Raw genomic sequence first — 23392 nt, forward strand, 5'->3', positions numbered from 1 at the left:
TGAGGCACTGGGCTGGGGAGGAGCCTCTGTGGGAGACTTGCCTGTCAGCCAACTTGATGAACCCCCCTAAAAGCAATGCCCATCTGCAACACTACTGTTGGGAGACAAGTGGTCTCCTGGGGCTTGCTGGCCAGCTACAACTCTAAGTGCAGGTTTGAAGAGCTAACCTGCCTCAAAAAATCATAAATACGGTGAGCAGTGGAGGAAGACACCAAAAGCCACCTCCTGGCCGTCACATGCCTGTATGTGTGCACAGACAGGAAAAGAAAGCATTAACATTTCTCAGGCCTTTTCTATAAATTGCCAAACTGACTTGCTAAGAATTAGTCTCCTGTCCTACCAGGAACTGACGAACAAGATGGAGAGACTGGCAGGCCAAGATTATGTGAGACTTGTAAAGACCTGAACTTTCCTTTTAAATTTTAGAATTAATTATCTTGTGAGTGAATGGTGTGTGTGTGTGTGTGTGTGTGTGTGTGTGTGTGTGTGTGACAGTGGATGCATGTGGAGGTCAAAGGGCAACTTTCAGGATTCAGTTCTTACCTTATGCCATGTGAACTCTAAGGATTGAACTCAGATCCTTAGGTTTGGTGCCAACTGCCTCTCTCCACTGAGCCATGTCACTCTCTCCACTCCCTGATTTTCAGAATGTATGTCCCTTTAAAAAACATGAGGATACTCTCACCATGCCATTTCACACCTTATAAAATGAGCAGTGCCATTAGTTCTTCATCGTTTACACGTTTCTGTTGTTAGATGACCCACCCCAGCCAGAGGTCACCCATGTGTATGAAACAGGAGAAGGAGATACTCATAGCTTCTTTGTCACCTCCACAAGCAGAAGCAGGAGCTGGGGTGTGTGTACAGGTGCCAGTGCCGGGAGTGAGATGACAGTGTGGCCGAGGCTCCTATCAGCCTCAGGCCTGGAGCCCCCACGCTGCAGTGTCAGCCTTGGGCTTTAGGCAGATGTCCAGCTGGCTTTTGTCACTGTAGAGATTAGCTCACATTTTGCTCTGTTTTTGAAAGTGTATCCAACATGGTAGGTGACAGGTCCCAGATCCTGTCCTGAGGTCAAAAGACGTCTCTGTTTATTACGGACATTTAGGTTTGAGTAAAAAAAAAAAAAAAAATTCAGTCTCAGAGTCCAGGTAGAAACTCACAGCACTGAGTCTTGCATGTTTGTCTCCCTATTTACTCTTGGCTGGCACTTGGGGTTCTTTCATTAGTGACTACCTAGGAGAGCTCTCTCAGAGGAGGGGTCCTCTGGTCTGAAGTCCTAAGAAGATAGCAGGTTCCTCAGTTCCACTCAACCCATGTTGTCTTTCATTTAAGATTATTTTTTCATGTTCTATCACTCATAAATACGTTACAAAACAAACATACACATGATATGTTTCTGTGTGTGCATATATTTATATGCTAATCATCCCTTATTCTAAATTGTTAACAAATAAATTAAAGAATGCTATAGTTAAGGATAACAAAGCATGTACTCCCTAAGGAGAAGGCTGCAGTAACTATGAAAATCAGTTGAAAACTTGATGTGCACTGCTCAGTCGGTAGAGGACCTGCTGAGCATGCGTGGTGGCCCCAGGGTTCATAACATCACGGCTGGGTGCATGGCGCTTGCAGGCAGCCTGGTGTCTATGAGACCCTGTCTTGAGAAATGGTGTTAAGTTGAAAATGAAATACAAATTAGATAGTCCTAATTCTGAAACCTGGAATGTTTCAAAACTCAAAAGTTTTATGCACCAACACAGCACCGCATATGGAAAATTTATGTTTGTCTCCAAGTGAGAAGTCACCATCAAACCACAGGTGCACTAAAATTATTGTATATGATTACCTTCCCATGTAGGAGATACAGGACACAAGCGGATTTCCTGTTTAGACTTGGGTTCTGTTCCCAGGGTACCCCTCTCTGTACACAAAGCTACTCTGAAGTACACCCCATCACAGGCATTCCAGAACACACGGCCTGCAGGATTACTTGATCCTTTTCATTCTTAGTGGAGAAGCAAACAGGTGTGTCAGTGGGTTTGTTATCGGCAGTCAAGCATGTGCGTGTGCGTCTGTTCTAGTATCACAGAGTGTTTCTCTTGCCCTTAAATTCCTTGAGGGGCATAAGAAGGAGGCCAACACTTTCTCTAGTCCTTGTCTTCAAATAATATCATCTTTCAGATATATTTAAGAAGCCTATGGAAGAAAAGCTTTTGTTTTGTTCTTCAACAAAGCCTGCAGAACTACAAGGCTGTTATTCTAGCAAGCTGTAGCCTTTGTTGGACATTCCAAAACTGTTCTTATTTCTTCTGTTTTCCTTATCTAGACATGGTGATTCCATAAGGGAGCTACCTGTGTCCACTTGCCTTTTGTCATAGCCACATTCCATGTGATCAGAGAGCCTTTGAACTATACAACATCTTTGGGATAACATTGGTCTGACTCGTGTTCCTTTTGGCAACATTGAAGATTGTTTTCTCAATTACAGCTTCCTGATGCCTTCAGAATGTCAGGATAGTGGGGATGTAACTTCAAGGCTGTATACCAGCATCTAAAAGATTTGGAGAGTGGAGATTTTAAAATAGCAAACCAGTGCTTTGAAATGAAGTGAATGTTTGGTGTTTCAGATCTTCAAAAAATAATGTTGACCTGAAAGTGTAGCTCAGTGGTAGAGTGCTTGTCTAGCATGTGTGAGGAAGGCCCTGGGGTACATCCCCAGCACAACAGAGAAGGGCAGTGAGAAGTGAGTAAGCATGGCATATCAATAAATAAGGTAATCAATGGATGGATGGGTGGATAGATGGATGCATGGATGGGTGGGTGGATGGATGGATGGATGGATGGATGGATGGATGGATGGATGGATGGGCAGGTGGACAGAAGGGGAGGTGGATGGATGGATGAGTGGATGGGTGCATGGATGGGTGGGTGGATGGATGTATGCATGGATGGATGGATGGATGGATGGATGGATGGATGGATGGATGGGCAGGTGGACAGAAGGGGAGGTGGATGGATGGATGAGTGGATGGGTGCAGTGAATGAGCACAGCATATTGACATCTGGTGCACTTTCTTCGCACATGCATGGAAAGCCTTGGGACAGATTCCCAGCACTGGTAAGGAAGGAAAATAGATGAACATGGTATATTAATACCTAAGGCAATGGATGGATGGACAGATAGGCAATAGTGAGAATGCTTTATCAATTCAAGGAGGTGGGTAGACAGACAGACAGATGGCTGGATGATGGCTAGGTAGATGGATAGATAAAAGAGAGCATGGGCTCTCATGGCGCAGTGGACAGGAGGAAAGCCATGCTCATCAGAGGGAAGGCAGCCATGGGATGAGATGGCCCAGAGCTGAGGTCAGCTGAAGAAACAGTCATTGGCTTGCAAAGAGATTGGCTCAACATAGCCAGGGCCATAATCCACAGGTCTGCGTCCTGAGGAAGAACTTATACAGAGCGACCCTTCTCTCTGCTCAGACCTCTGTTCTCTGTCCTTCCTGACTCAGAGCTGTGAGGTTGTTTCCATCTTTTTGAAGGAGCAACAGTGGTGTCTCTTTGTTATGCTCTTTTACAATTTTATTTTTATATATTTATTATTTTTATTTATTTATTTATTTATTTATTTGTATGTGCAAGTGTGTGCAGCATGTATGTGTGTTTGTGTGTTCATGTATGTGCATCTGTGTGTACTTGTGGGTATATGTGCACATGCTTGAACTTGTGTGTAGAGGTAAATCGGTGAGGCCAATGGGCAAGCTTTAGTGCTCCACACGTCTCTGCCTCCCGGTGCTGAGATTACACATGGGTGCTGCCACTCTGACTCCATGCAGTTGAATCTGACCTGAGATTCTTGCAGGCAGGCAGGCAGGCAGGCAGGCAGGCAGGCAGGCAGGCAGGCAGGCAGGCAGGCAGGCATTTGAAGGCTGACTCTCATCCCCAGCCCTCGAGGCTTCTCCCCAGTCTGTATTCACCTTCCTTCCCTTTCTTCCTTGTCTTACTCTATTATTGCAGTCAGAATGGGAAGTTCTGTGTGGCTGGAGTCAGGGTGAGGCTCTGAGCCCACGAGCTTCTGTTCTGCATGAAGACAGCCTCCCTGCTGGCCCTCAGATGGTAAAGGTGGAAATATTTGTGCCACAACCCAGCACTTAGGGAAATGTATCACCGTTTAAAGCCATAATCTTTTATGGACTGCTTTATTATTTATTGTAAATCTTTCTTTTTGCAGGCCTGTGCTGTTGACCCCATAGCCTGTGCTATCTGAGGTCTGGCATTGGCCACTGTGGATGACAGAACTGCCACTTCTTGTCTCAGCTCTTAGATTTGCTTCCAGGGAAAAATGACCATGCACATCAGCAACTGTCCCACTTTTAACCAGAAGGGAAACTCAAAAGATCTTGATAAAAGTTTGGAAGATGTCTTTTCTAAGTAACAGAACAGACAAGTAACAGGTGATTTGGGCTATTGGACGTTGACACACTCCTGAATGCTGATTGTTTCTGGACTGTTGGATGAATTTACCAGGTAGCCCGCCAGCATTCAGGGTCAAAGAGAACACACTATGGTGGCTAGTGATGCTGTGAAATGAAAACTCCTGGTGACCCCGCGTCCACTGAGTACTGGTTACAACCATCCACCACCCTCCTGTCAACACAACCAAAGCTGCCATCTTTTCTTTCTTGCTTTTTCTTTTTTCTCCATAGATTTTTTTTTTCATTTATTTACTACTTGGTTTTTTTTGTTTGTTTTTTTTTTTTTTTTTTTTTTTTTTTTTTTTTTTTTTTTTTTTTTTTACTTTTTTAAACTTAGTTTTTTGTAGGTGGCAGAGGCAGGATCTTTTATTGCCTAGGCTGGCCTTGAACTCATTAGGTAGCTAAAGATGATCTCCCACTCCTGGTCTTTCTGCCTCCATATCCCATGTGCTGAGTTGACCAGGTGATCCACCACACCTCCTGTCCACCGAGCCCCATAGTAGCCCATGACAGCGCTTATGATGGATCTTGCTTGGCTATTGCTTTGCCAACTGGACCACACCTGCAGCCTCACTTAGCTCACCAGATGGTGAGTCTCTTTATAGTAAAAATCACAAAAGATTGCGTAGCTGCAGAACAGGGGACAAGGGCCACGTGACACTCATAGACTAACTTGTTTTCTGGAATAATTTGTAGCCAACCTAGGTTTCCAGCTCAAGGACTACACAAAGTTCCTTCCTTGCTCATCATAAAGTCTGGCCTATTCCATTTCTGCTTTATTCCCTAAAGGGAGCCCTGGGAACCTTTAGGACTTTCTCATGCCATAACTGTCAACCTCCCCATCACTTGACCATGATGCATTTAGTACTGCGGAGTCAGGCCTCTGGCCTGTGCAATGGATGCTGCAGTTGGAGAGCAGGCCCTCAGCACAGAGGCAAAAGTAAGATTATCTAGGCTTGGAGGCCTGAGCCCTTGTGGCCAGCGTTTTTCCTCTGGCGTGGTGAGGCTATGAGACGTGTGTACAGCCACAGAGCCCTGGATCTCTATTACCTTCTGCTTTTTCTTTAAGACAGGGTCTCATTCTGTAGTGCAGCCAGCCAGCCTGGATCTATGTAGCTCAAGCTGGCCCGGGACTTGAAGTCATCCTCCATTGTTGGGATTACAGGCATGAACCACCATACACTGCTTTACTATTTCCTCTTCACTGAGGCCCAGCTGAGATCAGTTTGCCTTCAGAAGCAATGGGTACAGGCAGTGGACATAACTCGGGGGCTGTGGAAGTTCTATTGCCCCTCCTGCACTCTGGGAACCTGCACACTGGGGCAGTCACTCTCTGCCACTCATCCTTCTGGTCCTTCCTTACACATTTTCTAAAAAGGACCTATGGGTCTGTGTTGTTCAGGATTCCTTAGGAATTCAGGGACCTGGGTGGGGGGAGTTGGTGACATGGTAGTTCAGAGACATTATAGTGGTGAAACTCAGGGTAGATGATTCTTTCACAAAGGTTGCTTCATTAAGTGGCCAGTATGGATGCCCACCTATCCAGGCCTCTGTAAAATCAGGGTGTTCCCTCCCCTCTCAGTGCCAATGCAGGCAACTGCAATGGTCTAGCCTGGACTAGACCTCTGTAAACCTATCTTCTCTTCATGGATAAGACCTTTACAGCCTTGCCTTGTAGAAGTTTCTGCATTGATCCTCTGACCCCCTTAATACACAGATGCTCTTTTTGGTGTGTTTTTGGTGTTTGACATAACACTTTTGCATTCTGTTGCCTGTAAGGAAATCTTTCTGTGCAGGGTAAAGCTGTAAGGAAATCTTTCTGTGCAGGGTAAAGCTGGCATGTGTTGGTAAAGTAGCCCTGATCCTTGACTCAGTTTCTTCTGAGCTTCTCCGCAGCAGCGGGATCTGCTGAGATCTGCGTTGAGGAAGACAGTGGCGAAATGCAGCGCATGCTCTGTGCAGCTGCAAGACCCAGGAGGCTCCTCACCATTGGGGCAGCTGTGCCCACTTCTCCTGGGAAGCTTGGGGTTGCTGTAAACAGCACAGTGGTCTTCACCTGCTCTCCTTTGTAAAGGCTTCGTCCATCTGTATGGCCCTCTGCCGGCTTGCAGCACTGCCCGCCAACATCACCTTTTCCTGTATGTAGGACCTTCTTGGTCTTCTCAGGCCCCTCCAGGCTGTCTGCTACAGTCAGAGATTGAAACTTAAGTCTTGCCTCCCTGCCTCCCGATTGCTGAAGACGATACTGCAGTGTGTGTGTGTGTGTGTGTGTGTGTGTGTGTTGTTATGTGTTGTTAGTCAAAGCCATGCCCCTGGCACTAGGGAGCACTCATCTCTTTCCATGTGGCTTTCTTGCAGGTCTACATGCTGGCTGTCCCCAAGCCATGTGTGTCTGTGACTCTGTGTGTGTGTGGGGGGGGATCTCTATGTGTGTATGTGTATGTGTGCATGTGTATTCATGGAGTCGTGTGGGGGGGGTGTGCATGTGGGGGGGGGTGCGCGCACATGTGTGTGTGTGTGTGTGTGTTGATAGGGATGGAGCCTAGAGAGTCTCATGCATGCTAAACAATCTACCACTACAGCCCAGCTTTGGCGCCAAGAACCCCCATGGTTCTTGCCCCATGTCTGAGCAGCAGTCTCTCTAACCCCTTACATGTTCTTTGATCCTTAGTAGTCTTTATGCAAGGGCGGACATTAACCTAATCCCCACAATTAACTAAGACTTCCAAATCGGAAATGGCTTTTCCTTCATGTGTTGTAATGGCTTCTATACAAAGGGAACTTCCCTTTTTGTTAACTTGTATGGAAAAGTTGATTAACTTATTCTCCTTCAGGCTACACATTATAAATATATATATATAGCTCCCACTTATTGAGCACTTGCTGTATGCACCGGACTCTTCTGTTTGCTTCCCCCAACTCCTAGGTGATGTGTAAGAACTGTTATCCCGACTAGAGACAAGAAATGGAGGCCCAGAGAAGTCAAGAACTTTGTGCAAGGTCACAGCACAGCCCAGTAGTGTAGCTAGCGCTGGAACTGGAGCATGCATGTGGTCAGTCAGCCACCAAGTGGCTTGTGACTTGTGGTACTTGGTAGAAAGGTATAAACTGCCTTTCCTATTTATCTGCCGAGTGACCCACAGCTTGTGCACTTTTAAAGCCCATTTAAATTGCTCGCCGTTTACAGTATAAATACAAAGCATGCCGGTCAGAGTCACACCCAGTGTAGCCAAACAGTTATGGTGGAACTGTACTACCCAGTGATATGAACTTTCCTTTTTAAAAAAATGTTCTTTTCCACTTGTATCTTAATACTATCTCTTTAATATTTATTTAATCATTGTAACTGTAGTCTAGGGCCAAGCTTAGAAAGGCCTCACCACATGTGGGGTCGGTCCTCAGCCTTCCATGCCCTGAGATCTGTTCTTTGTCCTGCCTCATCAATCTACAGTCCCCCTGCCTCCAGGAAAGTCTGGACAAGCCCAGACCCTGATGAGAGGCAGGGGTAGGGCCTAGGGAAACCATCATTTTTTTCTGGGCAGAGGTTTCTTTTACATCTTCAGGTTATCTGGCCTCCAACTTGCCTGAGGCTTCATTGCTGGCCCCATGTGTGTCTTCTTTGTCCCTTAAACTCCGGGGCAATCACAGCTTGCTGCCCCTCCCATCTGGGCCTTACTGCCCATGGCCTAGCCACCACCTCGGCAATCAGTTTCTCTGGTTTAATTTTCTGTGATTCACACAAGTAGAGCTGTCCATTTCCCAGGAAGGACCTGGATGGACAGTGTGTTGCCCCCACGTGTGATTGCAGTATTTTGTATTGCCTTCAGAGATGAAGACAACGGATGTGGTCACTGGGTTAGAAACACACACACACACACACACACACACACACACACACACGTCGTGCTCACTGTGGCAGTACTGTGGGGGTGGATCCTGGTAGGGTTTCTAAAGCTCTGTTGTGCTTCCAGCTGGGTCACTAGAGGGCTCAGTCCTGCCCAGTTTGATACTGTCCTTTTCTGCGATGCTGCAACATGGGTCAGCAGCTTGGCTTCCCAGCTAGACCTCTTATAGAACTAACCCAGCTCCAACTTGAGCTGCAGTTTCTGAGGGCCCAGCCAGTTGTGTCCTGTAGTTCAGTGGCCCTAGGTTCCAGTCTCGTGTCCCTCCTGTATATGCTGTTGGTCTTTGAGAGGGTCAGGTGACAGATTATGGAACAAGCAGGTGGTTCCATCGACAGAGAAAGCACAGAGACAGTCTTTCTGACTCTGAGCCAGCAGTTATCTTCATTAAAATCCAGAAATCACGTGAACAAGGGAAATACATTCAGCCACTGGGCTGGCCCTGGACGTGAGCTTTGTTGTGTCTCAAGTGTGTTTTAGGGCTGGAGAGAGGCTCAGTGGTCATGAATGCTTGTTCTGCAGAGGACAAGTTTCGATCTCAACGCCCATGTCATATGGCTCACGGACACCTGTAACTTCAGCTTCTTGGCAACTGAAACTGTCTTCTGGTCTCCACATGAACGTGCATACACACATACACACACACACACACTCTCACACACACATGCACTCAAATACAAACACATACACACACAAACATACACACTCTCACACATACACAAACACACATACACACACAAACACACTCACATACACACTCACATACATAAACACACACACACTCTCACACACATTCTCATACACACATACACGCACATACACACACATACACAAACACACTCTCACACATACACACACATACATACACACATACACACAAACACTCTCTCTCTCTCTCTCTCTCTCTCTCTCTCTCTCTCACACACACACACACACACACACATGAATCTATTTTTAAAGGTAATATTTTATATGTGGACCTGAGGATAAAAAAACTATGCCCGTGTGCCGCTCACCTGTGACAACCTACTCTCTTCCTCCATTACAAGCACAGTCTTATTTATATAGCTTAAATATAATTGAAAAAACACAAGTAAATGCATTAGAGAGAGAGAGAGAGAGAGAGAGAGAGAGAGAGAGTGTGTGTGTGTGTGTGTGTGTGTGTGTGTGTGTGTGTGTAGCCAGGTGCTCTGGGTGTCTTAAGTAACTTCAGTTCACTAACCCTCGCCCCTCCTCCCCTACCCCAGCCCTTTCTTTTCAGAAGACACATTTAGACAATCACCATTCACCTCCAATTCAAAGGATCTGCTGCCCGGGGAATCTGTGCTGCACGGGAGAGTGTCTGCTCCAGGTAAGGACACATGGCTGTCTTTGCTTCTCCCATTGGGTGCTTGAGGACAGCTTTCCTGAAATGTGTGGTTTCAGTTGCTCATGGCTTAGACACTGCAGCCATTCCTACGAGGGTGGGTATTAGAACCAAGGGAGAGATGCTGTTGAAACTGCCACAAAGGTGCATTAAAATAAAATGCAGACTATGTAATCCCTTTGTCTTTGTTTTAAGATCTGTTCATGCCTTCCTTGCTGACATTTTGTCCATGTAGTGAATTTCTTTTTCTTTAACCTAGAGAACAAGGGCAGGGAAATGGCTCAATCAGTAAAGTTCTTGATGTACCCTCCTGAGGACCTGAGTCTCATGCCAGCTCACACATATTCTGAGCCACAGTGCTCACCTGTAGTCCCAGGGCTACACAGACAAGACAAAGGACTTGCTGGGCAGCCAACCTACCCAAGTCAAGCTTCAGGTCCATGAAAGACCCTGTGTCAAAAACTATGATGGGGAGCAGTTGAAGAAGACATTTGGTGTTGAGTTCTGGCTTACACACACATATGTGTACACACACACACACACTCACACAAAGAAGGTATAACTTGAAAATAATGTGTCTTATGTGTTGTTAGTATTTCAGGAAAACAGTGAGAGATAGGGGAGGCTGGGTAAGAACTAGCTACAGCCTGTGGCCTCCACAAACAACTCTATGTCTGTAGAGGAGACGCAGCCAGTAGACCTTGTCTCCCAGATTCCATATCTCTTCTTAGCCACAGCACTGACTAAATCCAACCCCTGACCCTCCTCACAGTCTCAGCCACCAACGTGTAGTTCTCCCCTGTTCGTTACTTCTCTTCTAGAGTAAAAGAAAAAGTATGTGTCCTTGTATCATGGCTCACCTGTCCCTCAGGATGTATGTGTGTGTGTGCATGTATGATATGTGTGTGTTCACAATTATTATGGGGCATTTGAGAACCTGTTACCTGCTCTCCCATCCCAACACCATCCTTCTCTCCTGGATGTTGACAGACACTCAGAAGCACTCCATGGAACCCAGTCTCATGCATTTGAGCCTTTGAGCAGAAAGAGAGACGGAGGCTCTGTGCATGTGCGTGTGAGAGTGCATGTGCATGTGCGTGCGTGCATGTATGTGTGTGTGTGTGTGTGTGTGTGTGTGTGTGTGTGTGTATAGGAAGGGTTCCAGTCAGGGTCATTGGCCCTGTAATTCTTTCTGGGATCTAGTCTAAGTATCGTCCACACCCCCAAGAGCTCTATTTCACAGAATACTGAGAGCTGAGTAACTTGCAATGTTGACAGAGTCCAGTGGCTTCTTCTGAAGTGCTGCTGTGGACACCTCAGTGTGTGCCACGAAGTGCTGCTGTGGACACCACAGTGTGTGCCACGAAGAGTTGGAAGTCTGCTCTTCTTTAACCAAGAAGTGCTAGGCAGAGCAATGTCTTGTCTCCACACAGCCAACCAGAGTTTAGCCATTTTCTTTGGCTCTGTGGGAGGGGCATTTCTTTTCAGCTCCTAGAGGAAATATGGTCATGCAAGAAGACATGATGTAATGATTGGTTCTAAGGACTGAGGAAATTCTGCCTAGTTTTCTATCTTTCTCCTCAGGCAGGGCCTCTTGGAGCTACTACTGGCTTCCTACCATGTCATTTGAAGAGCTATTATCCTGGTCCCCAAAAGTATTGCCCTGCTGTTAAGTTGATGGATTGTGACTTTCTAATTTCAAAATAACTGCCTAGGAATTGTCTGCCCGGATGCTGTGACCCATACTGCCAGTCTTCCTGCATTGCTGGCTTCACATCTGACTTAGCTGTGTTTAAAAAAGGTCTTATTGGAGGGGTGTGGAGGAGCCGAACCAGAGGGCATTTACGTATGCACTGTGTGCAGGAGTTTTCTGTGGTGATAGCTTTGCATTGCATGTTAGATAAACTCACACTTTAAAGCTAGCTCTTATTTGGAGGGAGATGGAGTGAGTGTCACTGGGATTTTAAACCTGAAAATCGACCCTCATAAAGAGCAATCGACCTGCTGTTGAACAGAGAGCCCTCTCTAGGCAGCTGGAAACCCAAGGGTCCTCATGTGTTCACGTTACTAAGTAAATGAAGAAAGGTGGACTTGGTTTTTTGTTGTGTTGGAAATCCTCTGGAAACAGAAGTGAAATGAGAAGATTTAAAACACCGTGGACATTTGATCCTCAGCTGAAGACAGCACTGTCAGGAGAGCCCCAGTAACCCCCTAACTGGAGAAGACCAACGTCTGCAGTGTAGAGACACTGAGGCAAGAACTTACTCCATGTCTGGACTGTGTAAATGGCCACCATATCCTGGTACTAGCTCCCTGGTCCCTTCACATGGCTCCAAAAACACAGAAGCCTCACAGATCTCTTTGCTGTGACCAAATACCTGACAAGAAGCATCACCCAGGAGGGTTTGGATGAGACAGCTGTTGCGGAGCGGAGGCCGGGAGTTAGGAGGTCCTTGGTCTGAAACATCAGCTTTCTCCTCCTTTCCTCAGTTCAACTCTGAGAGGCTGCATCACCTCCTCAGCTGATGCCCTGTGGAAGCCTGATAGACACACCCAAAGGCTACCTCACTAATGCTCTCATGTTCCCAAGCGTCTAGGCACATATGGAGGTCAGAAGGTGGCTTGCAAGAGTCAGTTCTCTTTTCCAGCATTTGGGTCTCAGGGGTCAAACCAGGTCAGCAAGCTTGGCTGCAACTCGCTTCCCCATGGACTGTCTCATTGCCTCTGAAGAGGGTTCTTAGTACAGTCAGGTTGAAAATAGAAGATAGCAATCATATCCACTAACCAGTGCTTTTGATGAACTATTTTAAATCATTGTTTTAATTTTTATTTTATGTACTTTGGTGTTTGCCTGTGTGTATGTCTGTGTGAGGGTATTGGATCCCCTGGAACTGGAGCTACAGACAATGGTGAGCTGCCATGTGGGTGCTGGGAATTGAACCAGGGTCCTCTGGAAGAGCAACCAACACTCTTAACCACTGAGCCATCTCTTTAGCCCCTTGATTGAGCTATTTTTAAATTGTGTTCTGGAGGGGCGGCAGGCTAGCTCCTGGCCTGGTCGCCATGTTGCCACTCTAGCGTCCCACACTAACAGCAGGCCCGGCTGGCCAGGAGCGCAGGGACACACGAGATGTTGGCATGGCTCCTGCCTCCGTAGGTCAGTTCTGTGGACTCCATGGCTCTAAGTATGGCCCTTGGGCCAACTCCGCCACCCTCATAGTGCTCGGCTCAACCCCAGACAATAACCACCATCCTTCTCACTACCTGGTAGAAATAGGACTCTTAATGCTTAAAGATTAACCAGATAGATTTATATATCTGAAAAGGCTCAATACACAAGATGCCCACACAACTAGAATTGTTAACCCAATTACCTAACCTTGATAAGAATAACTGCCTTGGATGCTAGAGACATGTGGCCATCCGAGGCCATCTTCTTTCCTCCTCCTCCTCCTCCTCCTCCCTTCTTCTCTTTTCCTTCCTCTGCCCAACTCCTAGCTCCGCCTACGTCTTCTACTGCCCAATGGCAGAGCTCCACTGCAAATACAATGGGCAGAAAATGTCCTGCAACAAAGTTGTCTTCATTAGGTTTAGTGAGAATCTAATTTATATGACAAGGAGGGAGTTGATGCATTCTGCCACTGAAATATTAGGTAATCAAGCCCTGCTCCTGTGCTGCTGTCAGAGCCTACTTTAAACGGTGGTGTGTACCACCTCACCATCCGGAAAGCAGAAAAGGTGTGAGTCTCAAAACACATCTGGACCCAAGGGTATCACATAGATATTCTCAATCCACACCTGGGCCCACTAAATCCAGTGCTAGGAACAAAGAGACTGACACTTCAATTGAGGATCTTAACAGATCTAAAGTAAGTTGTGGGTGCCTCTAGAAAACCCTGGACGGCATTTGAGCAGCAAAATGCTGAATCACTGGGGAAGATGGGATTTCACAAAGAAGCTCCACAGGGAGGGCTCACGGTCCCAGGATGGCATCACTGGTGAGAGCTTGGATAGAGACGAGGGAGGCAGGACCAGAAAGTTGACTGATCTGGGAAAGTGGTCAGTTTTGCAATCAAAAGGATGGTACAGAGATTGCAGGTAGCTGTGCAGAAACAGGGAGACCAGGAAGGAGATGTCTGATGGGGGGCATGGGTGAGGATGTCTGAGGAGAGGCAGGGGTGAGGATGGCTTTCTTTTACATCTTTGTTTTATGGATAGGTACAAAGTAATTTGTTAGAGTATCACTTAAAGCTTCAGGCTCTTAGAAACCTCCTTCTAGGTCATTTGAATGCCACCGTTAAAATATTATTTCAACTCTTTATTTCCTTAGCAAACTTATTTCCACAAGAAATGCAAGATTATGCCAGCCCTTTGGATTTTCTTAGAGTCCCAGCTGGTGGATGGGGCTCACTGTGGCCAGGGACAAGCTAGCATATCCCCAGTGCTGCAGCAAACACAGCGATGTCTCAACAGGCAACTGTGGTATATCGCTGTAAACTGCTGTAGTTGGATCTGAAACGCCCTCAATGGCCTGTGTGTGCAGAAGGCTTGCTTCTCAGCTTCATGGTATTGGAGGAGGTAGAACTTAGCAGACAGGGCCCCATGTGAGTGTGAGCTGTGCCAAGGAGACCCCATGGCCAATTCCCTGTGTGTGACTGCATTTGGGGCAGTGAGGGGGGTCACGGAGTAAGTAAGGCTGGTGGGAACTGTGGACTGTGAGGCAATGGAGGGTAGCACAGTTAACTAGGCATCAGCAGATAGACTGCAGCTCGTGGCCGCCACCTCAGACACAGAAGCAGAGCCTTCTGATTCCTTGGCCTTGGTTGTTGCCAGTATTTCTAAAGCAACTTTCCTGAGAACCAGGCCTGACATTCTCAATTGCTGTGATCGTCTTCAGCTAAGGTGACATCGGGGATCCTTAATGATCATGAGATAAAAGTCATTGTCACTTTCTGTCAGAGTGGCATGGGGACATGGGACCCCTAAAGCCATGTGTGGATGTACCGTGGGTGGTAGGGCTTCTGTTGGTGTTTGTACAGAGGGGTAAAGGGGCTTTCCTGTGAGGCATGAGATGGAAATCTCAGGTGTGTGTAACAGTGTACTTTGTCTGATTTCTGATGGCTTCAGTTGTGCATTACATTAACAGGAGGAAGAGTGTGAAGGGAGGCGTTGCCAGGGAGGACCCATCACAGTGGTGCCTGCCTGTTTTCCAGCATCTTGCAGTGAGCAGGGGCCATTAAGGAAAAGCCTCAGTACTGCCTGGGAACAATGTGGCACTTCAATTCTGAGTTATTATGATTTTGAAATCGCAGCAGGGTTTGCTGTGTATCAAGCCAAAACCCAAAAACACAACCAGAGTGGGTGTGAAGGAAAATGTGGGTCTCTGTGGGATTTATTCGCAGTGTTTGGAGTCTCTCGTGCTTCTGTTTGTTATTTCAGATGGAGCCTGGAATTAGATGTTGTAAAACATTTGTAAATTCCTTCCCCCATTCTCTCTCACCGTAAAAGAAAAAAAAATGTTTTGTTGTTATTTGTACTAAATCTGTAAGCAGGGGAAGAGTAAAGAACATTAGCGCCCTTCCAAAAAGGTGCTTCTCTGAGTCAGCTGTGGGGAGATTTGGTTCCCTCCTATCTTGCTGTGACAGGCAGAACTGGATGTTCAGTGAGAAGATTGTTTTAGGGATCATCTGCTGGCTTTGGGGAAATGGCTGTCACTGATGAGCCTGCACGTGAGCCTGCACGTGAGTTCTGATCTTCAACACCCACATAAGGGCTGAGTGTGGTGGCACCGGTCTATAACCCAGTCCTGGTACTGTGGAGCAGATCCCCGAGCTCACTGACCAGCCATTCTAGCCAATCAGTGAGCTCTAGGCCCAGTGAAGACCATTGCCAACACAGCTGCCACCACCACCTCAAAACAACAAACAAACAAGGCGGGAGCAAGAGCAGAGATACAGGATGGCAAATTCTGACCCGCACACGCACACGCACTCACACACGCATACATGCCTACATGCCTGCATGCACGTGGGCACACACACGGCACCTACATGCTACACTACACAGAGAGAAACACAGCAACACAGACAAATAAAAAGGAGGTAGAGATGAGAGGAAGAGAGAAGAGAATGATTGATTGATTGCCTGTCCCCCATCCAATTCTGGATCTGCTCTCTGCTCTCTGCCTGCCTGTCAATGTAGGGTAATCAGTGAGTGTATCTCATCATGATGTTCTCTCTATCTCACCATAGGACCAAAAAGACAGCACCAACGAAATGTGGACAAAATAAATCTTTCTTCTCTGTAACATGCTTCTCTTAGATATTCTGTCATACTCTCAGGGAGCCATGAACACTTTCTAAACTCTGTGGTGTACTGTGTGACAGGACCACCTACAAGTCACCCTTGCCTAACATGCTGCTGGATTCCTTGAGACAGTTGAAAAGATACATTTTAAGCTTTGTGGCATTCCTCTGTATTTTCAGACCTCACTCACGTGATCCCAGGAGAGATGGAGACAGGCAGACAACAGACAGAAATACGAGGCCACTTGGGTTCTAGCAAAGACTCTCCTCAGGCTTCTCGAATGCAGTAGATTCTTTTTGACTTGACCAAGTCATAGACAAATAATAGAACATGGAGTATTGGTGAGACCCTCGTTTTTTAAAGATAAACAACTTTTTGATGAAATAGATTCTTTCTGTACAGAGAAACAAGCAGATTTCAAGGGTCTCCTCAGCCAGGTGTGGGATTTGTCTCCTCTCACTTAACTGTGGGAGCAGCTCGCTGAGACGTGGGGATTATCCCCACCATACAGGTGACTGATGGAGGTTCAGAGGCTGCACCAGTTCATTCCTGTGATGGAGTTGCTGAGTCAGCACAAGAATCCAAAGCCAAATGTGTAGCCTTGTGGGAGCCAGGAAACAGAAGTGCTCACCTCCCTGGTACCCACCCTGCCCCAGTATCAGCATCATACGTGGGAAGCAGGGCCAGCACCTCGGTAGAATGAAATGTAGGACTTTATTAAGATACTTTGAGGAGCTGATGTGAGTTCTCACTGTTGTCAGTAAAATTTGAGATGACATTCTCTTCCATGTCTACCTTCCCTCTTTGCTTTAAGTGTCTAGTAATGCCATAGTCATTTGAAATGTGTCCTCCCTTTGGGACTTAAGTGATTACTTTATACTTCTACCACTATTGCCACTGCCACTCTTGCTGGTACCGCTACTACTACTGTTGTCTGATAGCAGGGGTGGAGGATACCCCTGGAGCCTCATGCCTGCTAGGCAAGCCTTCTACAACGGAACTCCAACTTCCACAAACTTGAATGTCTCTCCTGGTTTGAGGAAGTAGTTTTCTGAAGTTGTGCCCTGTGCTTCTGATTAAAGTGTGTGTACAGAATTGTGTCAATCTGCCCAGCCAGACAGAAGGAAATGCTCTAGGCCGAGGTTCAGGAAAACTAGGGTTATCCCCAGCCCAGTTTCCAGTAGTAAGAAGTCAGAAGGTCTCCAGAATCCTTAGCCATCTTATTCAGCTTAGAGCTCTGCCATCGTCAAGGGTGCTGTGACACCAGTTAGCCCTGGTTTCTTTCAGGTCAGTGGAGCTGATCTCGGAGAAATCAGAGTCTGCTTGTGGTGCAGGGGTGAAGGGGGCTTTCTCCCCTCACTGATTGCTGAAAGGACAGAAGTTCCAACCATTATTCTTGAGAGTCACAGAGGTGGGTTGTGGTAGTAAGTAAGAGGAGCAGAGGACACCTTTAAGGAAGCTGTGATGCCCATCAGGCTGCTTGCGTGCACATAGAGCTCTGTGGGAATTCATGGGGCTTAAGACATCACCTCTGTATCTGTCGGCCACCTGGCTTACTTAGACGTCAGTGCTGTGTGCACACGGAGAGGCCACCAGCGGAAGTGTACATTCACCACAGCTTGCGGACAGTGGCAGTAGATTTCAGCCTTACCACCTGTCCCTGGTTGGTTCTTGTTAACTTGACACAAGCTACAGTCATCTGGGAAGAAGAACGTAAACTGAGAAAATGCCTCCGTCGGGCTGGCTCGTGGGCACGTCCGTGGGGACATCTTGCTTGTGGTTGATACAGGAGTTCTCAGCTCACTGTGGGCAGTGCAGCCCCTGGGCTTGTGGTCCAGGGTGGTATAAGAAAGTGAGCTAAGCTATCATGGACCACAAAACAATAAGCAAGGCTCCTCCGTGGCTTCTGCTTCAGTTCCTGCCCTGACTCCCCTGGACGAGGGACTACAGGCTGTAAAGTGAAGCGAACCCTTTCCTTCCCAAGTTGCTTTTGGTCATAGTCTTAATCATTGCAGTACAAAAGTAACTAAGATACAACCCAGCAGTTTCCAGGCCATTCCTGTTAGAAGCATGAGCTGCTAGCTCTGAAGGGAGCACATGTTAGTCACACGTCCTATCTGTGTGCTGCAAATCTGCAAATTTCCACACCACATGCAGCAATCTCTGGGTGCTTTGAAGATAAGCTAAGGCTGGGAAGCTGTGTCTTAGAGAGAGAAACTTTTACAGCCATGGATTGTCTTAATCTTATGTTTCTAAGGGCAGAAGCTGTGTGCTCATGTCTAGCCCAGCTGCCCCTGCCAGGTGGTCTGGGTTACTGTAGATGTACTCAGAAGAGAACTGGCGACTCCATTCAGTACTATGCACAGAGAGAGGTCTTTTATTAGTCCTTGTCAGGATGGTGTCTGACTTAGCCCTTCTCAGACAAGTAATTAAACACGTTAAATTGTTGGTCTCTATAAGAGAGCAATGTGCATCCATGCACTTAGAGTACAGGGGTTTGTGGGGTGATCAGTAAATTTTCTAAAACAAAATTCACATACAGTTCAGATACCTTGCCTGAGGTATCTTTAAAGCCACAGCGGATGAAACTTTGGCCAACGGCATGAACTTGCGATGGTAAGACTGGGCGTGGCTTGAGTCGTTTGATGCCACCATTAGCCGCTGTGACTCTCATGTCTGTACCTGGTAGAAGATGACAATATCCAGAAGCCCTCAACACCCCAGCATGAGGACCTGACCTTTCAGGCACAGATGACCCTCTGAGGTCTGTGGCCTGACAGTGTGTCCTCTGAGCAGATCAAATACGTACATGACCACACACAGTATTTGGAACACTCTGTGACTTCAGCTACGTTTCTGCTTTTGCAAAGACTATTCAGATGCCTTGAGAATGAATAGAGCTATAAAAGCCAAATTCTTAAATCTGTGTAGTAGACAATATAGAGGATTTGTTTGAAAATTGCAGTGTAGTGACCCTGCCTGGGTTTGGGACTGGCTAATTCAATCTACAAGGCCTTTTTTATATATACACTATGTCCTTCCAATTCCTTTGCTATCAAAAATACATAGTCTCATATCACACAATTTCTTCTCTGTGTTTATTCCTTTTCAGGGCAGCAACTGCCCTCCAGTACCCAGGGCTGAGAATAAAGAAGGGGACAGTCTACTCACAAACTAGACCATCTATTTTCAGTCAGACAAACCCATTCTGTTCTCCATTTTTAGGACGAATGACCGCCTCACTGTTGGAAAGACAACCCCCACGCAGCATGGCCCTTCTCTAGATATAACTATCAATGAAATGGTAGTCCAGGGTCCGCCCTCTCCACACACCAGTTCTCTCTCTCTTTCTCATTTCCTGCTTCACTTATGCTAAAATTCCTGGTCTCAGTTTATCATTCAGAACAGAAAGGTATTAACCTAAGGTGCAGAAGGGTGTCCCTCCTTTGCTTTTAACTTTAGGTCCATTACAACATTGCTAGGTAATGAGTAGAGACATCCCTGATAAAGGTCCCTGGGACTCTTTAAATGTGTCAGGTGCTAAATAAGCACATAATTTCTCCCACCCTGTACTTCCTCCAGACCTCAGCTCCAGAGAGAAGTGGGGAAGAGGGAAGGGAAGGGGCCCTTCCTCTTCTGTGGCCCCTGTCTTAACAGCTACACTGTCACCACTCACTGAAATGTACCCTGGGTTTAGAAACCATTAGTTTGGCTTTCCCTCAGAAGCAGATTTTGGACAAACATTTTTTTCCCCATATTTTAGAAGTAAAACCAGGAAACTGTTAGGGGAATGGGGACACCAACCAAGGGAAAATAGAGTCAGTAACACCAGCTTTATGAGGCAATTTACCAATGTGGACAGCTAGAGATCAATGTCCCCATTGCTACAGTTTGGATCTTGAATGCCTCCCCACGGGTCCATGTGCTGAAGTCTTGGTCCTGCCCTCTGGTGCTATTAGGAGGCAGGACTAGTGGAAGGAGGGTAGATCACTGGGGACGTGGCCTAGTAGGGGACACTGGCTTCTGTGTTTCTCTCTTCACCTCTGGCCACCTTTAGTTGAGTGGCTCCCTCTACTGTGTGCACTCAGAGGTGAACTGCCTTTGCACAGATCCAACGGCCAAGTCACCATGGACAGAACTTCTGAGGTCAGAATAAACTTTTCCTTGTAACCTGACTGCCTCAGCTCTTTTGTCCCAGAGACAGAAAGCTGGCTAGCAAACTAGGAAGCCATGTGGACACACGGACACCAAAGTCTTTTACCCGACAGATGTGAGCCGGGGGGTTTCCTAGGGGCTTATCAGCTGGAAGTGCTCTTGGAACATTATCTCCCCACACCCCGGGCTAACACGTCAGTAGGCTAAGCAGGTGTCAGTAGACTCAGAAAGGCCTTGGGAAATATATGGAGGGGCTGGGTGTGAGGAGTCAGCTGGAAAGGTTGAGGAGCCGGGCAGTGGTGGCGCACGCCTTCGATCCCAACACTTGGGAAGTAGAGGCAGGTGGATTTCTGAGTTTGAGGCCAGCCTGGTCTACAGAGTGAGTTCTAGGACAGCCAGGGCAACACAGAGAAACCCTGCTTCGAAAAAAGAAAAAAAGAAAGAGAAAGAAAGAAAGAAAGAAAGAAAGAAAGAAAGAAAGAAAGAAAGAAAAGAAAAGAAAAGAAAAAGGAAAGGTTGAGGAAACATGAAGGAATTGCAAACATCTAACAGCACACATTGAATCTAGCTCTTAGGCCTCTGGCTTCTTTAGAAGCTCCTTGTTAGGCATGAAGTAGACTAGAGGCCATTGTCTCACCAGAAACTAGTGCCCATTGTAGCTGCTAAAGAGAGAATAGTGCTGGGGAAGTGCTGTGTTGTTGTTGGTATGGCAATTCAAGAACTCAGGAGCCCAGAGGTAGCAGGAGGGTTGTTCAGATTCAGGGCAACATAGGAAGACCCTGTCCCCAAAACCCAGGAGTCTGGGAGAGTTTGGGTTCTGTTCCCAGCACCACAACCACCACCCCCAAAAAAGAAAGAAAAGAAAAACTTTAATTATTATTGTACAAATACAATAGTATCAAATATTTAAAAGAGAGTTCTCAATAAACCTTGCCTTACTTGGTTCAGATCTCTTTTGTTTGTTTAGGCTTTTGTTTCTTTGTCTTATCACAGGTTAAAATAGATCCCTTTACAGATAAGTGTGCGGAAAAGCCCCTTGTTGATGATGCAGTTAATCTCCATCTCAGGGGTGTTGACGAGACAGTGGAAGTGTAGGATTCCCTGCCGTCTGTGTACATTTTCTCCCCATAGATGCGGAGCTAACTGCCAACCAGCAGTGAGGCCGGAGGGTCCCTGGGGCAGGGAGGTGGGAATGCAAGGTTTCAGAGTGAAAGCTGGATCACGCCAGGCCTGGCGGTCTGCTGCAGCTACTCAGGAGGCTGAGGCGGGATCATTGCTTAAGCCCAAGAATACTAGGCTATTGTGGACAACATAGTGAGAATTTGTCTCAAAAAATAATCTGAAGCCATAATACAGATTTTGATATGCCCCAAATTTGTTATTTTTTATGGTTAAAAATCCTCAGTTATAAAATTCTGTCATCAAGTCCCATATTAAAAAGTTTAGAATTATTTCAAGTTAATAATTCAAGTAAAGTCCTCATCTTTGAGCTAACAGGAGTTTTTAAAACCTTTTTCATTTCATGATATTTTTCATGTAAATCACTTTATTGAAGAACAGCTCTTGTGGTGTGAACAGCAGCCAATCACAGAGGAGCCTCTCAGAAACACAGGAAAGTGTGTGAGACACATTTGAATTCAGGGTGAATTTCTATAAAATTTGGACAACACATGAAATGGTAATTTCTTTTTTTCTTTTAAGTTATTAAAAAATCATTTGTGACATTTTCTTCTTGCTTTGGAAATATTTCCCATAGTGCATCTGACATTTTCCCAGTTGTCTATTCCTCCTGAAGAGAATGAGTCTCCTGAAGCTGCCAGGTTCTGTCTCCAGGGCTTATGGGTCTCTCTTCCTTTCCTGAAGATCTGAGTCCAGAGACAGGTGCTACTGAAGTCAGAGATGTTCACATGGGCTGGGCCAGTTCTGCATCCACCCCCACCCCACCCCCAACCCCGTGTGCTTTTGTATGCTGACTTACCTAGCTTTTTACCTTCCCTTTTCCTGTCTGGACCCACTGTGGGACTTACATGGAAGATGAGGTTGCATGAGACACATTGATTGGAAATGAGAAGGAAAGGTGATTTCTAAGTGGCAGATGTGGTGCTCCATATAAGCTCATGAACTTAGGGGCCAGCCTCCCACTCTGTGACATCAAACTACAAACAGGTTTGAGCAAGTAACTTGCATGTAGGAGACCAGAAGGTGCTTACAGGATGGAGAGCGGAACAACCTGGGTGTCCGAAGCCTGGGAACTGGGGAGCCAAAGCAGGGAGCTTACAGGAAGACTCCAAACTGTTTTAAAAGAATGAGCAGCTATGGGAATTTATTTCAAAAGACTTATTGTTAGATTTAAAAGACAACAAAAAACTGGCTGCAGGCAGCATGTTCCACAAGCATGTTGGTTGTTATCGATGTTGTTTTTGCTTTTGAAAGAGACAGTACCTGTGTGTGTCCATCTGTTTGTGTGTGCATAGGTGATGTCTCTACAGACAGGTAAACTGATCGGAGACCACATAGATGAGGCGCTTGAGTGAGAAGTGTTCTTCTGTAGTGTATGGTCACCGTTCCTCTTCTTGTCTGTTTGAGAATTGGCTTTTACATATGTGATAGTGAATAATCTCAGATTAGTAAAATTTAATAAAACAGTAATTCTGGTTAGGTTTTTCGTCAGTGAGCTCCCCAGCTGTAAGTAGAAGTCAGAGTCACCTGAGTTTGACTTCCGTTGATTAGGACTCTAAAGCAGGGCTAGGGAGATACATCAGGATACTTTACATCAGGTAAATTGCTTGCTGCTCTCACACAAGGATTTGAGTTTGCATCCCCAGGACCCACTTAGAAGCTTGATATGGTGTCGCTATTATCCCACCACGAGAGGATACATACCCCAGAGCTTCCCCAGACCAGCCTCCAAAGCAAGGCATTGTGGGTTCAGTGACAGATTCTGTCTCAAAAAATAAGGCAAAGAACAATGTAGAAAGATCCCCAAAGTTGTCCCCTGGCCTCCATGAGTGGACACACATGCAGTGCACCCCGCACACGCACAGCACACTCACAGGGCTACCTGACACCACCATCTGTGGAAATGCTGGCTTCACCTCAGTGGAGTTGAGCTTGCAAAAACTTTTATGTTTTCTGGACTTACATTTTTATGATAAATATATATTAGTCTTATAATCAGAAAATTT

At 46.4% G+C, this 23392-nt stretch overlaps 1 protein-coding gene across 8 annotated transcripts in view; it reads left to right on the forward strand.

Moving 5' to 3' along the window:
* The window catches only part of Znf827 (zinc finger protein 827), a 167069-nt gene that overhangs the window by 100967 nt on the left and 42710 nt on the right, over positions 1–23392 (forward strand). For all 8 annotated transcript variants that reach the window (XM_034522569.2, XM_034522573.2, XM_034522570.2 and 5 more), the window contains exon 8: positions 9628–9731. In XM_034522569.2, coding sequence (XP_034378460.1) covers positions 9628–9731 — 104 coding nt within the window. The remainder of the gene's footprint in view (positions 1–9627; positions 9732–23392) is intronic.

The sequence above is a fragment of the Arvicanthis niloticus genome, chromosome 18 (genome assembly GCF_011762505.2).
Source record: "Arvicanthis niloticus isolate mArvNil1 chromosome 18, mArvNil1.pat.X, whole genome shotgun sequence".
Classification (NCBI taxonomy): domain Eukaryota; kingdom Metazoa; phylum Chordata; class Mammalia; order Rodentia; family Muridae; genus Arvicanthis; species Arvicanthis niloticus.